The 14,540-nt window shown below is 39.5% G+C and overlaps 1 protein-coding gene across 50 annotated transcripts in view; it reads right to left on the reverse strand.

Annotated features, from left to right (window-relative positions):
* Positions 1 to 14,540, reverse strand: part of TENM3 (teneurin transmembrane protein 3) — a 1,240,854-nt gene that overhangs the window by 46,227 nt on the left and 1,180,087 nt on the right. For all 50 annotated transcript variants that reach the window (XM_083755214.1, XM_083755180.1, XM_083755191.1 and 47 more), the window contains 5 exons: positions 8,592 to 8,808; positions 6,760 to 6,879; positions 6,220 to 6,481; positions 2,051 to 2,318; positions 777 to 920 (listed from right to left, as the gene is read on the reverse strand). In XM_083755214.1, the coding sequence (XP_083611340.1) occupies positions 777 to 920; positions 2,051 to 2,318; positions 6,220 to 6,481; positions 6,760 to 6,879; positions 8,592 to 8,808 (1,011 nt within the window). The remainder of the gene's footprint in view (positions 1 to 776; positions 921 to 2,050; positions 2,319 to 6,219; positions 6,482 to 6,759; positions 6,880 to 8,591; positions 8,809 to 14,540) is intronic.

Below are 14,540 nucleotides of genomic sequence, written 5' to 3' on the forward strand. Positions count from 1 at the left end.
GAGCTTGTGCCTGAGTAAGTGTACTTAGGATCACAGTTTAGCTAGTCATTAGTGATGACAGAGAAGAAGAAAAAGGTTGGAGAAAGCAGGTCAAGCAGAGAACTATGGGAAGGAAACATGGGTTTTCCTTTTCCTTTTTTTGAAACATGGATTTTTATCAGAGATTTAAGGGGGGGAATGCAGTAAATACCAGAGATTTAAAAGAAGTAAAAGAATAAAAGAAGAGTTGGAATTAAAGAATAAAGATATGTAAAAATGAGTAAAGGAAAGTTAATGAAGCAAGGAAGAACCATTGGAAATGGCAGGAAAATGGATGAAGTTATTTCCTGCATACGAGTGCCAATTCTGTTGTGGACTAAAAACCTCTCCCACCCATAACATATTTGTATAAAATACATTTCCCCACCAAATATTCGAATTGACAATGAGAGGCTTAGGAAACACTTATTTATTTGCATAGAAATACAGGAGTAATCATGCTAGTGAGGCAAAAGAGCAGCAATAATGCTAGCTGTACTTGACACAGTTCCATGGAAACTGTGGGGGGAGACTAGGCACAGCATAATGATTTTATGTAGTATGAAGAAGAAAACATTTCCTGGTGTTGGCATGGAATGAAGTTATGCTCATAAATTCAACATTAATTCAAATTAAAGAATAATTCTAGGATAGTCATGAATGTGTATTACTCATAACTTTTGCGTGACAGACAATGAATTAATTACATAGTCAGTATGAGTCCAGAAAAAAAATATTAAAATAAAATGGAGACTTACCATTCTGAACATCCAGGACGTGGTGCTTATCTAGGGTCCAGCCCCCCATGTTGGAAGCATCCAATTCATAGCCTTGTAAAATAGCTGTCCGTTTTTCCCACAGTGTTAGATCCAAACAAGATTCATATTCATAACCTACAGATACTGGAATTAAAAATAAAAATATTTATTATTATTATTATTATTATTATTATTATTATTATTATTATTATTAAACTACCCTTCCTCTCTTGATACCTGAAGACAGGTTCTAAGTACTTTCACTGAACAGGGTTTCCAATTACAGGGAAGTTTCTTTGCATGTTAACATAACACACTTAGAATATTAGTTTTTCCTCTGGGTTAGTGTTAGATACAATCTAGGAAATATATACCGTATTTTTTGCACCATAACACTCACTTTTTTCCTCCTAGAAAGTAAGGGGAAATGTCTGTGCGTGTTATGGAGGAAATGCCTACGGGTGGCATGCCTACGGATTTTCCTCCTCTAAAAACTACGTGCGTGTTATGGTCGGGTGCATGTTATAGAGCGAAAAATATGGTATTTATAATTTTCAACAAATCTTTTGCAGGGATAGAGGTGACACACCTGTATAGCCTGCTTGGCTAGAATTAGTTCAGGAGTCCCATGCACTGTGTCAACCCTAGCAATTATTCAGGGAGCAAATTTTAATCTGTGACTGAAGTTTCAGTCAATTAATTGTACTGACTGATTAAAGCTTGAAGCTCTATATACACATGATATATTGATGCTCCCTTGAAATAATTTAAAGCCTTGAGTTGTTGAAAAACACCAGATGTTTAATAGCAATTTAAGGCAATTAAAATCATTTTGTTTTTTGAAAGCACCACAGGCAGTCCAAGGCTTTGTCTGTGAAAATGATGGTGCAACTATTTTCCCCATCTTAGTCTGTCTCAGACCTGATCAACACAGTCCTCACAATTTGTTACTTCCAGGTACTAGTTTAGTTAGATGTGATAATTACAAACGAAGTGTAATTCCTTTGTGATTTTAAAGTTCCATTCTTTTTATAAAAATGAAAAAATATGTCTATAACACATTTCAACTCTAAGAAGAGCCCTCAAGTCAGCTTACAACAATTTACTGTTAAAAGTAAGCTGTTGTAACAGTAATTGTTAACAATTAAAAGTTTACATTCATTCTACACAGCATACAGAACTTCTCATATATCTTCATTATTAAATATTATTCTATGTTTTCTAGATAATGCAAACATGCAAACAAAACCCATAACAACACAAATAAGACCTACCAACAGCTTCAGATAAACCATAGACCTTTTGGTTATATGCGTCAGTTTTATCCCATATGAATGTGTAAGCCAAATTTGGGGATGCAGGGAACCATTTTTGGAAAAGTCTTCCCACCACTGCCACCATGAGATGAACCTTCATTAAGTTAAATGGTATCACTGACTGCGTCATGGTGATCTTAAGAACGGATTTATACCCTGCAGCTCTGGAGCTTAAATAAGACAATTTCAAATCAGTTCCTGGGACTGTGGTCTCCTCATGTAGTACCTAAAAAATAAAAAGAGGAAAATGACAAAATAATCTCAACTAGCAAGAATTTTACTGCATGTGATTGATTAGAAACTATCAGAAATACGTTTTCTGTAGAAAGATACAATTGTTTAAACAATCATTGGGCTGACTACCTAAACTTCTGAAGCATTATGTGATTTTTTTTTTAGGATGAATATATGCAAAAGTTTTTACAACCTTATTTCCTACAGCAATTGCTGCATCAATGGATGTACTACCTATAAAATAACTGTTACATATATACATGTGTACAAAATACTGTGATCTGAGTGCTGTAAAAGACAATGGTTTAGGAAGGAATGGTCTGTATGCCTCCCCTCCTTCATGAGCCGGCTTGGTGCTGTGATCTGTGTGTGTTTAAACCAGAAATTTAAACCAAGATTTCATCCGGATCTGAAATTCTGGTTGGTAAATCCAGCAGGATTGAAGCACTGCAGCCATCACAGGACAGGCATGCACACATACCCTTCTGCTTTGAAATCCTTTTTATTTTGGAACCTTTCTATCTGGGAAATTTGCCTCTTACGGTCCAATCAAACTTATTTCCTGTCTTGCCATGGTTCCTTTAAAAAGTCACACAAAACCTCCCTGAAATATATCCCTCATCAACTGGCTGCTGATGTGGGTGAAGAGGAAATGGATGTGAGGGCATTTATTGCCAATGTTGAAGCCCTCAAGAAGCAGACTGGGAAAGGAGATGGGGGAAGGTCAGACACTTATGGACATGCAGGCTGAGCATGCAGGCTGAGAGCTGCATGAGTCTCTTTCTACCTGGGTTGAGGCTCTGGTGAGCAGGATGACCGTGTATCCTGCAAAACCCCTGGGAAGAGTTGCCCTTTTAGGTGAGAGAGTAATGGCACTCAGCCTTCACAGCAGCTGCTTCTGCAGTCTGATGAACCACTGGTGTGTTTGGCCCTTCTGACATCATCTGTGTAGTCTGGGGCCTCTCAGCCTAGGATGGTACAGCAAGAGGATGCGCATGGAGACGTACCCCTCGGAAAGTGGAGTGGCACCTTACTTCTTTTGCAGAGATGAGCTGCTCTTCTCATAACCCTCTCTGATTTTCCTGCTTCTAATTACTATATTTCACAATTTAGTTCTAATTACTAAAATGGTTTTGTTGTATGGCATTTCAAAATATTGCCTTCAGAATATTTACATTGGCAATTTTTCAAGGAAGATGTTTAAAACAGAAATTTTCTTTCCTTCTTTCTCAAGCTAGATGGCTGCCTTAGGGAAAGCTTCCTCATGCATTCTGATCAATATTCAACCCTTTCTCATATCAGGAGAGCACAATGATTCAATCTTCTTTTTAGAGCCTTTCTTGCCTAGAAAAGTGTGTGGGTGATAGTTAGACAAGATGGGTTTCTGTCTTCCATGGATTAAGGCAGTCAATCATCTTTATTTCATTCAAGACTTCCAACTAGATTTTTTTCTTAACCACACCACTAAAGCGTTAGCTGTAAAGCCACCAAACAGCTCCATTAAGATGAGAAGATTTCTAAAAAGACAACGATAAATCTCATATCACTAAAATATGGTGCCTCTGAAACACATAAAGCTCAATTCTCAGGATGCTGGCCACCAACTCAAAAAGCTGCCTCAAAGTTAGCCTAACCTGAGCTTCCAGGTAGGAGCCATCAAGGAAAGATCTGCACTGCTCAGCATCATTCCAGTTTAGGAGGTGCTGCGGACTAATTGGTTCTGCAAGTGCATGTTGATGCCATCCAGGCAATTTGCAGGGCAACGCAACAGCTGCCATGGCCCAAGTTTGGAGAGAAGCATCTCCCTTTGCAAGATCTCAGGGCACACCACACTTCATGTGGCTCCATAAGCTCTCATGAGGGGGGCACGGTGGCAGGAATCATGAAGAAGTCCTGCCTCACTGGGTAACAGCATAGGCAGTATTCAATGCAAGTTTTACTCAAAGTAGACCCAGTGAAATTAATGGTGCTACATTCATTCATTTAAAACTGAGCAAAATTGAGTTGAATACCCACGTTTACCAGGCAAGAGCCTCCCTTCTCCCAAACAGAATCCTGCAATTATGGGTTAGGTCTCTTGAAAACTGCAAGTGGAAGGAAGCTCTACCCCCTCCTCCCCCTCGAAGAAAACCCCTCTCTGGGGAGTGGGAGGGACCCCTTTCAATAGCATGGCATGGGGTGTGGGTGACAAGTGCTGTCACCTGATCTTGGATGGGGCAATTGCCCAGGCTCCATTGCATACTGTTCAAGAAAATGAACCCAAGCTGCATTCTGGAACAATGAACAACAAACTTTAATTTTAGTGTGATGTCTGAACCAGTGCCTATGGTTTGTTTCTCCCAAACAACCATGTTCAGGAAGCCAACAGCAAACTTTGGCTTCACGTGGCAATTTGTTTGGACAGAAACAAATCATGAATGTTAATTAAGATATCAAACTAAGTCAAGGATTCTCTACATTATGATTTGAACAAATCATACACCTTGGCTTAATGTTATCTGTGATTGCTGTTCTTTTCTGCCACCAGACTGTCCTGGCAAACAGCAAAGTGTTAATAAAGCTTTGACTCCATAACTAGAGTAGCACATTGGTATGCTATGAAAATGATGCAGAATGTTGCCAACTCATTTTAGTACTGTGGCTGATTCTAGTGAAGGAAAACCAAATGGAAATAAACTTATTTGTTTTGTTTTTCAAGTTATCACTTACACATACATTATATGCCTTGCTTGATAATTTATTTGAAAAATTACACTGTTCACTTCCAAGAAAGCCTGGAACTGTATTGATTTATTGTGACTAATGGTTTTTGTGAGAGATGAGGATATTCAATATTATGTATTGTGCATCTGAGCTTAACATTCAGCCCTTGGGAATTATAAATATGCGTCACTTCTACAACAGAAGGTAAGAATCCTATGAGTGCACAGAGTTTGGAGAAAGCACCCCTCTAATTTATGTTTTCCTGCAAAAATACATATCAGATATGCATTAGCAACAGCGCTAATGTGCCCACACATCAGAAAAAAGCTATTCATATTAGTACAGTTTAAATAAAATCAAGGTGTAAAAGTTTACTTTTTTCTTAAAATAATCCTTTCTTTCAAAGCACTTTACCGAGAGGCTTGTAAATTATTAATTTTAATTGTTTATAGACTTGAGTTTAGACATTTCATCAGCTACTGCCAAAAATCAAAGCTATGTTGCCATGGGTAGTATTTTGAAACTAACTTTTGATCTCATCTGCAGTAACCAAAGGCAGAGGCATAACAGTGACAGATAAAACTGGCTCCTGCTTAATTATTCTGTGTTTTCCTTTAGGCTTCCAGTCCACATCAACGAATGATTATGTTTCATCCCCTTCCACCTTGCAATGCTAATGGAGTAGGGCATTATGAGTCTAAAACACAAGTTTTATAGCAGAATGTTTTGAGTTGCCTAAATAATATTACATAAGAGTCCTTAATTTCAAAGTAAAAAGAACTCTTCATTTTGAAACATGCTATAGGTCACACCATGTATTTCAATAAGCTGATAACCTTGTAATTCCTGGATCCTTCCCAATGTCTATTTCATTGCAGCCCATATATCCTATGCAGTAACACATTTCCTTAAATTTTAACTTGCTTTCAGATGCCACATTTAGCTTCCATGGCAAACACTGTGGAGGCAGTCATCACCACAAGGGACAGATTAACTATTGCCATTAACACATGTTAAGAGGGGGAGGGGGGAGACAAAGCAACCAGGAAAGGGTAGGAATCAGGGTGGCAGCAGTGGAGTTGACAAGGCACTATATGTGGGGACCCTAGAAGGAACCTTGCCCCCAGCCCCCCTTACTTAGAAAGGGTCCTGATTCTCACAAATATATTTGGACTTAAGATGTATTGTACCTGCGTCTCAGGAATAATAGGACTGTCCTCAGGGGAAATCCTGAACAAGGTAGAAAGAGGTGATGATACAATGACAGGATTTGGTCTCACAAATCCACTCAGATCGCAGCTGGGAATGTCATTCTCCTCCTTCTTCATGACCAGGGTGTCCATGACATAGAAGACATTCCATGGAATCCAAACTGTGTGGTATTGAGTAAGGAATGGTGACCGTTCGAACACTAGGGTTAAAGATGCGCCTCCATTTGCCACCAAGTCAAACCTAATGTAAATCAGATTATTATTGTGTAAAATGCCTTAAATTTACATCTTGCTCACAGACATATATACAATTTAAATTTAAAGATTCTGATTTCTTAAGTTTGTCAGAAGAAGCAGTAGTCCTTTTCTCGTGTGTGTGTGTGTGTGTGTGTGTGTGTGTGTGTGTGTAGACATAAACATAAACATGTGTGTAGACATAAATCTCAAAACAACCTTTGTTGAAATAAGGCAAGTTAATTTTCTGTACTGCTATCTCAACATACGTGATATGAAACTTACATTCCATCTTGACGAGTGATGGTGTACCCATAATCTGGATAATGTAAAAACGACACATTAACTCCGATGAGTGGTGTTCCATCTGCTGTCAATACTTGGCCCCTTATAACAGATGCAAGACTGTAGGGAAAGGTACAAAATTACAACATTTAATATTTTCCCAAACAAGCACTTCCATGCCAATGTACCAAAGCATAAACATCCTGTTAGTTCACAACGTTGTATACTGTGCAGCCACTGCCTTATTTCAAAACTCATTTGGATCTATAGTCTCTCTGAGATGGTTTCAGTGTACACCGAATTACTTACAGTGTAAATATGACAAGCACTTGCATCATACAAATACAGTGGTAACTGATTGGTTTGTTGTCACATGTACACTCAGCAGCAGATTCGGGTTCGCCTCTGTGTTCACATGTAAAAATATTATCTGCTTATACAGTGGTACCTCGGGTTACATACGCTTCAGTTACATATGCTTCATGTTACAGACTCCGCTAACCCAGAAATAGTGCTTCAGGTTAAAAACTTTGCTTCAGGATGAGAACAGAAATTGTGCTCCGGCGGTGCGGTGGCAGCGGGAGGCCCCATAGGTTAAAGTGGTGCTTCAGGTTAAGAACAGTTTCAGGTTAAGAATGGACCTCTGGAACGAATTAAGTACTTAACCCGAGGTACCACTGTACAGTAAAATCCTGTGCATGTTTATTTACAATTCCCACTGAATTCAATGTGGCTTACTTCCTAGTAATGGTATTCAGAACTGAACTGCTGCATCTTGCTTGCTAACTCTGCAAACTTGAGCACACTCACTTGGTGGTAGGTTTCATTGGGATCAAAATAACTTACTTCTAAGCCAATGGCTGAAATCTGATAAATATAAGGAACACCCTCAGTATGAAGCAGGATTTTTATTTTGTTTTGTTTTTTTTCAAACAAAAGCGTCCTGCGCTGCACTGTAAGAATCTTTTTAAGTTTCATGAATTTTAAAAGCCGTTTATGATATGCTACAGTAGGAGGGAACTGCTGTTTGGATAGACCCCTACTACGGCGAACAATCTCTTGACTGCATATAAAGGGGCTCTCTGGATCACAACCAAAGCATTTTGGATCAGTGTGCAAAATTAATAAATTAGCAATGGTGTTTTAAAATTATAAACTCAAGGCTTTCCTTCTAAACAGCCTATCTTTTTGCACTTCCCTACGGAAAAGTGTTTTGCCAATTAATTTTTAGGCAATCTGTAAACCTGCGGGGGCTGCAAAGCACAGAATTTAAAGGAGTAATAAGGAACATTTGTGTTACAACTTTTAATCAACCGCTGTGCTCAACTACATTAATGCAGCTAAATTACTGCAGACACAGGAGTTCCAGAGTAAATCATCTACTTTCACTCAGTAAGGCACAGGACACCTGCTTTCAGTTACTAGCTTATTTTCAGGTATATAACCACTCTGCAAAGCACCAGGCAGGCAGCTCCTGCAATCATACTGTCATGCAGTTAACAGTTCTATTACATTAATTCATAATTTATATTATTTACTGAGCTCAGCTTTAAAAGTGCATCACTGCCTTCCCTTCTGAGGCGTTTTCATCACTTTGATACACTTCCAACTGTGCTAACCCAAATCAGCTGGGTCAATGAAGATTTATATAATCCTTAATGGAATGCCCTGTTAGAACTTAGACAGTACACAGTATAAAAAGCTATGTTAAAGCAGTATCACTGTCTGTCTGAAGTTTTGTACAAAATCAGCCATGCAGAGTCCCAAATTTTATACTTTTCCAACTATCCTTGAAACAAAGTCTAGCAAAAGGAATAACAGAAAACCCTCACCTTTTATTGAAAGGGCTTTCCCCAGGAATGACATGGGAGCTGTCCGGTCCTATAAGAAAACTTATCCGATCGTAAAAGGATTTAGCAGCTTGCTGAGATGGTGACTGCTGGCTTTGGCTAATGATATCTTGTGGGTCCGGCAGTCCACGGCAGTAGGGCTGGTTTTGGCAGGAACTCTGCAAACAGCAGTCAGGATCCATGCAGTCAATTAATCCATCTACAGACAAAAAAGTTAGAAGAAAAGGAGCAATACTTCCTATTCATTTTCCCTAATGAGCAATTAAAGACAACAATCACATACAGCAGTTTTCACAGTGTAAATAATAAGCAAAGATATTAGAAGATTAGAAGTTATTTCAGGCCTTTCAGAGGAACAAAGGACAGATATTGTGCTAAGTAATAATCTGAAAGCAATGAAGAAGAGGGTCCATGTTGCAAATGTGGCATATATAAATTTGCATATTAAAGAAACTCGAGACAAAATAAATAAGAGAAATAGCACACACACAACAGAACTGGATGAATATCTAAAAAGTGCATACAACATCACAACTGCATAACCACACCAGGGAAAGGCTGAAAACCAGTTTACTTTCCAAGTTAACGTGTCAACTGTCAGAATCCTGCCTTTCAGGATCCTAAGCTATAAATCTGTGGCTCCTGTTGTAGTGGTAAGACTATGCATCATAGCTGCACTAAAGTAGATGAGAAGACGCCACGCTGAATTTTGCAGGTTTATGTATGTAAACTGTTCCCAATCATATAACCAAGTGCGTGGGTGAGTTGATCTTTCTGGAAACAGTCTACTCAAAGGCAGCCTTAATAATATTTTTTGGTTTGTTATTTTAAGGGCATGTCACTGGAATAGGCACTATACAAAAGCAGTTGTGTGTGTGTTCATGTGCATATAGATAGATAGATAGATAGATAGATGATAGATAGATAGATAGATAGATAGATAGATAGATAGATAGATAGATAGATATAGATATATAGATATATATATGAACCCTCCCTGATCTAAGCGTTAGGGCCAAAAACGCCTCATGCATCCAGTGGAGATTCACAATGATGCCAACAGCTTACAAGTGATTATTTCCCCAGCTGCAATTCCCCCAAGAGGAAAATCTGATCCTTGATGTGATGGGGGAAGCAATATGCATGCTCAGAATATGAAAAGCATTAGCTGCCCTTGTCACTGCTGGTTCAAATTTAGAACCCTCAAAGTTACTAAAAAGGTCTCTGAGAATAGCTGAAAGGTGCAAGATAGAGTAACTCTGTTGAAACTAAGCAAAGTCTAGACAGTGCCTTAAGGGGATACTGCCTAGGAACGCTAGGTGTGTTATTCTAGGTAAGTTGGGAAACAATAAAACATACTCCCCCCCTTCATCATATCACATGGTGAGAGAGAAAGACCACAACTCCCATCATGATTTACCATTGGCCAAGTTGTCTGGAGTTGAGCCCTAAAACATCTGGAGGGCAACACATTCAATACTGTCTTTCTGACTAGCAGTGGCTGTTGAGGGTTTCAGACAGAGGCTTTACTAAAACGCTACCTAGTGAATGTGCTGGACTGTTGCCTTGCCTCGGTAATGGACTGGATGAGAGCCAACAAACTGAAGCTTAATCCAGATAAAACTGAGACACTGTTAGTGGACAGTTCCCTGGACCAGATGGGTAGTAGGTGGCCTGTTCTTGACAGGGTTTACACTGCCTCTGAAGGAGCAGGATATAGCTTGGGATACTTCTGGGTCCTTTGCTTAGTGATGCGTTAGTACAATGCAAACAAGTTCCAAAAGCCACAATGAAATTCAGATTTCATGCAGATGTTGGCACAGAAACAAAGTACCCACAAATTTTTGTGAATTGATATTGAGTACTGTTGCAATTTGAGAAGTTCAAAGTATACCAGATTTCAAATCACTGCAGAATTTCATTTCAATGCCAGCACAGATATAGCTAACACACATATTGCTGATTTATAAATATTAAATAATTTCCAAGGGGGCTTAAAAGTAGCTTTTATGTGAGGTTATTTGGTTTTCTAGAAAGAGAAGCAGGTAACTGCAGCTTGGCTGCTTCTTGGAGCATATTTAAAGCATTTGAGCTGCAAGTCAGCTTTAAATATTTAAGAACATTTATGAAGATGGATTCTTTTTCCTTTAGAAGAAAGGCTACATTGCTACAAGCAGAGGTAATTTCAGCCGCTCTTTCAGCTGAAAATATATATATATGAGAACACAATATATGCTCAGCAAATTGAATCTTAATGCAAATCAGTTAATGATGAATACCAGCTTATATAACATAACATAGTGAATACAAACCTGCGTATTTCACACATGTGCACAACATATTTAAATACAGAGGTGAATCCCCATTTACGTGGGGATTAGATTCCGAACCCCCTCGCAAGTCAATGAAATCACATGGAGAGTCTTAGTAGCTTACGAGGAGACCCACCCCAGAGCCCAAAGAGGATGTGTGGGGTAGCGCAGCAGCCATTTCCCTGTGCATCAGCTGAGCAAGTCCTGCTGCCCCTCCAGCTCGCACTGAGACCCTCCCCAGAGCCCAGAGGACATCCTCTTCAGGCTCTGCTGAGGGTCTCCTTGTTAGCCAGAGGCTTGTGGAGGCTGGTCAGCTAATGCACGGAAAAGCTTCCCAGTGCATCAGCTGAGCAGCTCAATGAAGTCTCCTCCAGCTACCCCTCCAGCTCACGTGACCAGCTCAGCTGATGTGCAGGGAAGACGCTTCCCCATGCGTCTGCTGTGTAAGCCCTGCTGCTCCTCAGCTCCTTTTATTATTTCCTACCAGTCTGCTTATTTCTCATTCTCAAATGATCTTTTTTCTGTTCTACATTTTCCTATCTATCATCTTCTAAAAATGATACAACCTGCTTCTCAGTGCACTGGAAAATGAAAGAAAATATGAAATTGACGTGAAATCAGTAAAAAAAAATTTTTTGTTTTTTGTTTGCTTCTGTGTCCTATATTTCTCTTATCTTGTGTGTCTATCTTCTTGTCTTGGTAGCAATTCTTTTGAGAAAAGTTCTATTTATCACTTAATATCTATACATCACTTAGCACAATAACCTTACTGCTTTGTTAGTTTTTAGCCACCACTAAATTAAATGCCAGGGACGCAGGTGGCGCTGTGGGTTAAAGCCTCAGCGCCTAGGACTTGCCGATCGAAAGGTCGGCGGTTCGAATCCCTGCGGCGGGGTGCGCTCCCGCTGCTCGGTCCCAGCGCCTGCCAACCTAGCAGTTCGAAAGCACCTCCGGGTGCAAGTAGATAAATAGGGACCGCTTACCAGTGGGAAGGTAAACGGCGTTTCCGTGTGCGGCTCTGGCTCGCCAGAGCAGCATTGTCACGCTGGCCACGTGACCCGGAAGTGTCTCCAGACAGCGCTGGCCCCTGGCCTCTTAAGTGAGATGGGCGCACAACCCCAGAGTCTGTCAAGACTGGCCCGTACGGGCAGGGGTACCTTTACCTTTACCTTTTAAATTAAATGCCATTGAGGGAAACATGATTAATTAGCTAGATCTTAAACTTTACACTGTGACCACAATCCAAAGAGATTAGTAGTATGTGCACAAAATAGCACACATGCATCTATCACCCTCCTTCAATTTCCTTTTCATCATATCCCCAAATTAACTTTACAACAACTACAAATTATTGCTAATTATGTATTTATTTACACACACCAGAATGTGTGCTTTGGCTCAGCATTCGTAACTCTAGCGACAGAAGGGTAACACACTAGCTTCTTCCAGAAAAATATGTATGGAGTCCAGAATGTAAACACTTCTGGTGACTTTGCCAACATGCATATTTTCTGCTTAGAAAACATTATCTGCTTTCCTGTAAGTACACATGTTAAGATACAGGTGAGATTGCCATGTATGTCTTGCAAATGCAGTTTGAGAAATGATGCTTGTTCTTCTCAAAGTATTTTGAAATTTTACAAATATTAACCTATTGACATATTTTGTGTTGTCTGTCACTAATTAAGTTAAAATGCATTTATGATTTTCTTCAAAATGTATTCTCTTAAAAATAACAGAGTAATAGACAAATGCCTTGTCAATCTGGGCTTAAACCAATTTATGTTAGTATCAGTATCCAATACATTAATTGTTAAACGCTCTATATTGGCAATAGGTGCTTTTGGGGGCTTTGCTCTGTTTGCTCTGTGTTGTCCTGCAGGCAATATTTAGCACAGTTGCCATAGAGGAATGCTCAAATTTAGTCATTCATCTTTGTTACTTTATAAATAGCAAATGTACATCTGGCATGTAGACTGCAGGTCATAAAACTGTTTGAGATTGACATCTTCTGAACTAATCAGCTGGAAATGCATTTTTACAAGCCTCCCCACTCACATCAATCAGGAAAAGAATCTCATTTTCACCAGTCAAGATACAGGGACACACTGTTTGTTATTTTTCTATGAAGTTTATCAGCTACTTGCCCAAGCGAGTGACGGATGGTTATGAATCTGGCTCCTTCTAACTTGCAAAAATATTTTTCATTCTCTCTCTCTCTCGCTCTCTCTCTCTCTTTATACAGCTAGTGCATTTTACCAAGTATTCTATTGCCCCATGTGTAAAATAACAAAGGCGAAATCCCTTTACTAAATAATCAGTCTATTGTAGTTGGGACCAAAAACTGCACCTGTCTCTTATGGTTCAACAACAACAATCTTTGTTTGAGTTAAGAAAGAAAATCACAGAATGTTCAAGTCCACTAAATTATCATTATAGTACTAGATGATAGTCTTGCATTTAGAATATCTTAACCCATAGGGCTAAGTCCAACCTGTCAACAAAAATCTAAACTATGGGCTTTTATAAAAATTCTAATTATACCAGTTTGCTCCCATATAAACACATGGTTCATCTTGATTATTGCATGCACTTTTGATCTTCATATTTCAAACAGGATATAACTAGAAACTGTGAAGAGAAAATGTACAAAATAATCAGAGACTATACAAAACCTTTCAAGAACAGGAAGGAAAATATTAAACCTCTTCTGCTAAGGAAGGTGTAACTAAAGAATAACAACTGAAGCATATATAGAATCTTGAGATTTTAAAAATTAAGAAAGGTATCTACCGTATTTTTCGCCCTATAGGACGCACCGGCCCATAGGACGCACCTAGATTTGGGGGGGGGGAGGGAAATAAAGGGGAAAAAATTATTTCCCCAGCCCCCAGAATGGGAGCCAGAGCGATGCCGAAGCTGCGCGCAGCATCTGCGTCGCTCTGGGAGCTTGCGGGGCTGGGGGGATAGCTTCCTGAAGCCTGGAGAGCGAGAGGGGTTGGTGTGCACCGACCCCTCTCGCTCTCCAGGCTTCAGCGAAAGCCTGCATTCGCCCCATAAGATGCCACACACATTTCCCCTTCATTTTTGGAGGGGAAAAATTGCGTCCTATAGGGCGAAAAATATGGTATGTTCCTTTTTATACTTTAGAGGGAAGGCAATGACATCCAAAGGTAGCAGGTTTCACTAAGAAAACATAATTTGTCATATGTCATGCAGACTTCCTACTAGATGCTTGAATTTATATATCGGTGTGTGTGCAGACCTATTCAGACAATCATATATTAGGTTGGTAAGCTAAGATATGCATGCTGCTCCCCCCCTCCCATAACATGCAGCCTCTTTGTTCAAGTCACAAAGAAAAACTCAAAATTAACAAGGTACAAGGCAAGAAGCAACTTCAAACAATTAAACCTGGCTTGTTCTTCAGCTGGTAACCAGTCTCCCAGTTTTGATAAAAAGGGAAACTATGGTTATTATAGTGTTCCCGCTTTGATTGTGGCCTGCATGAAAGAGGGAGCAATGGGGCAGCATGTGCAAGGCATAAGGCTTATGCAACTCTTGCTATAATCAACCAAACATGGCCAATCGCATGGTGGATTTGCAATACCAAGAAGCT

Source organism: Podarcis gaigeae (assembly GCF_964106915.1).
Source record: "Podarcis gaigeae genome assembly, chromosome: 9".
Classification (NCBI taxonomy): Eukaryota; Metazoa; Chordata; class Lepidosauria; order Squamata; family Lacertidae; genus Podarcis; species Podarcis gaigeae.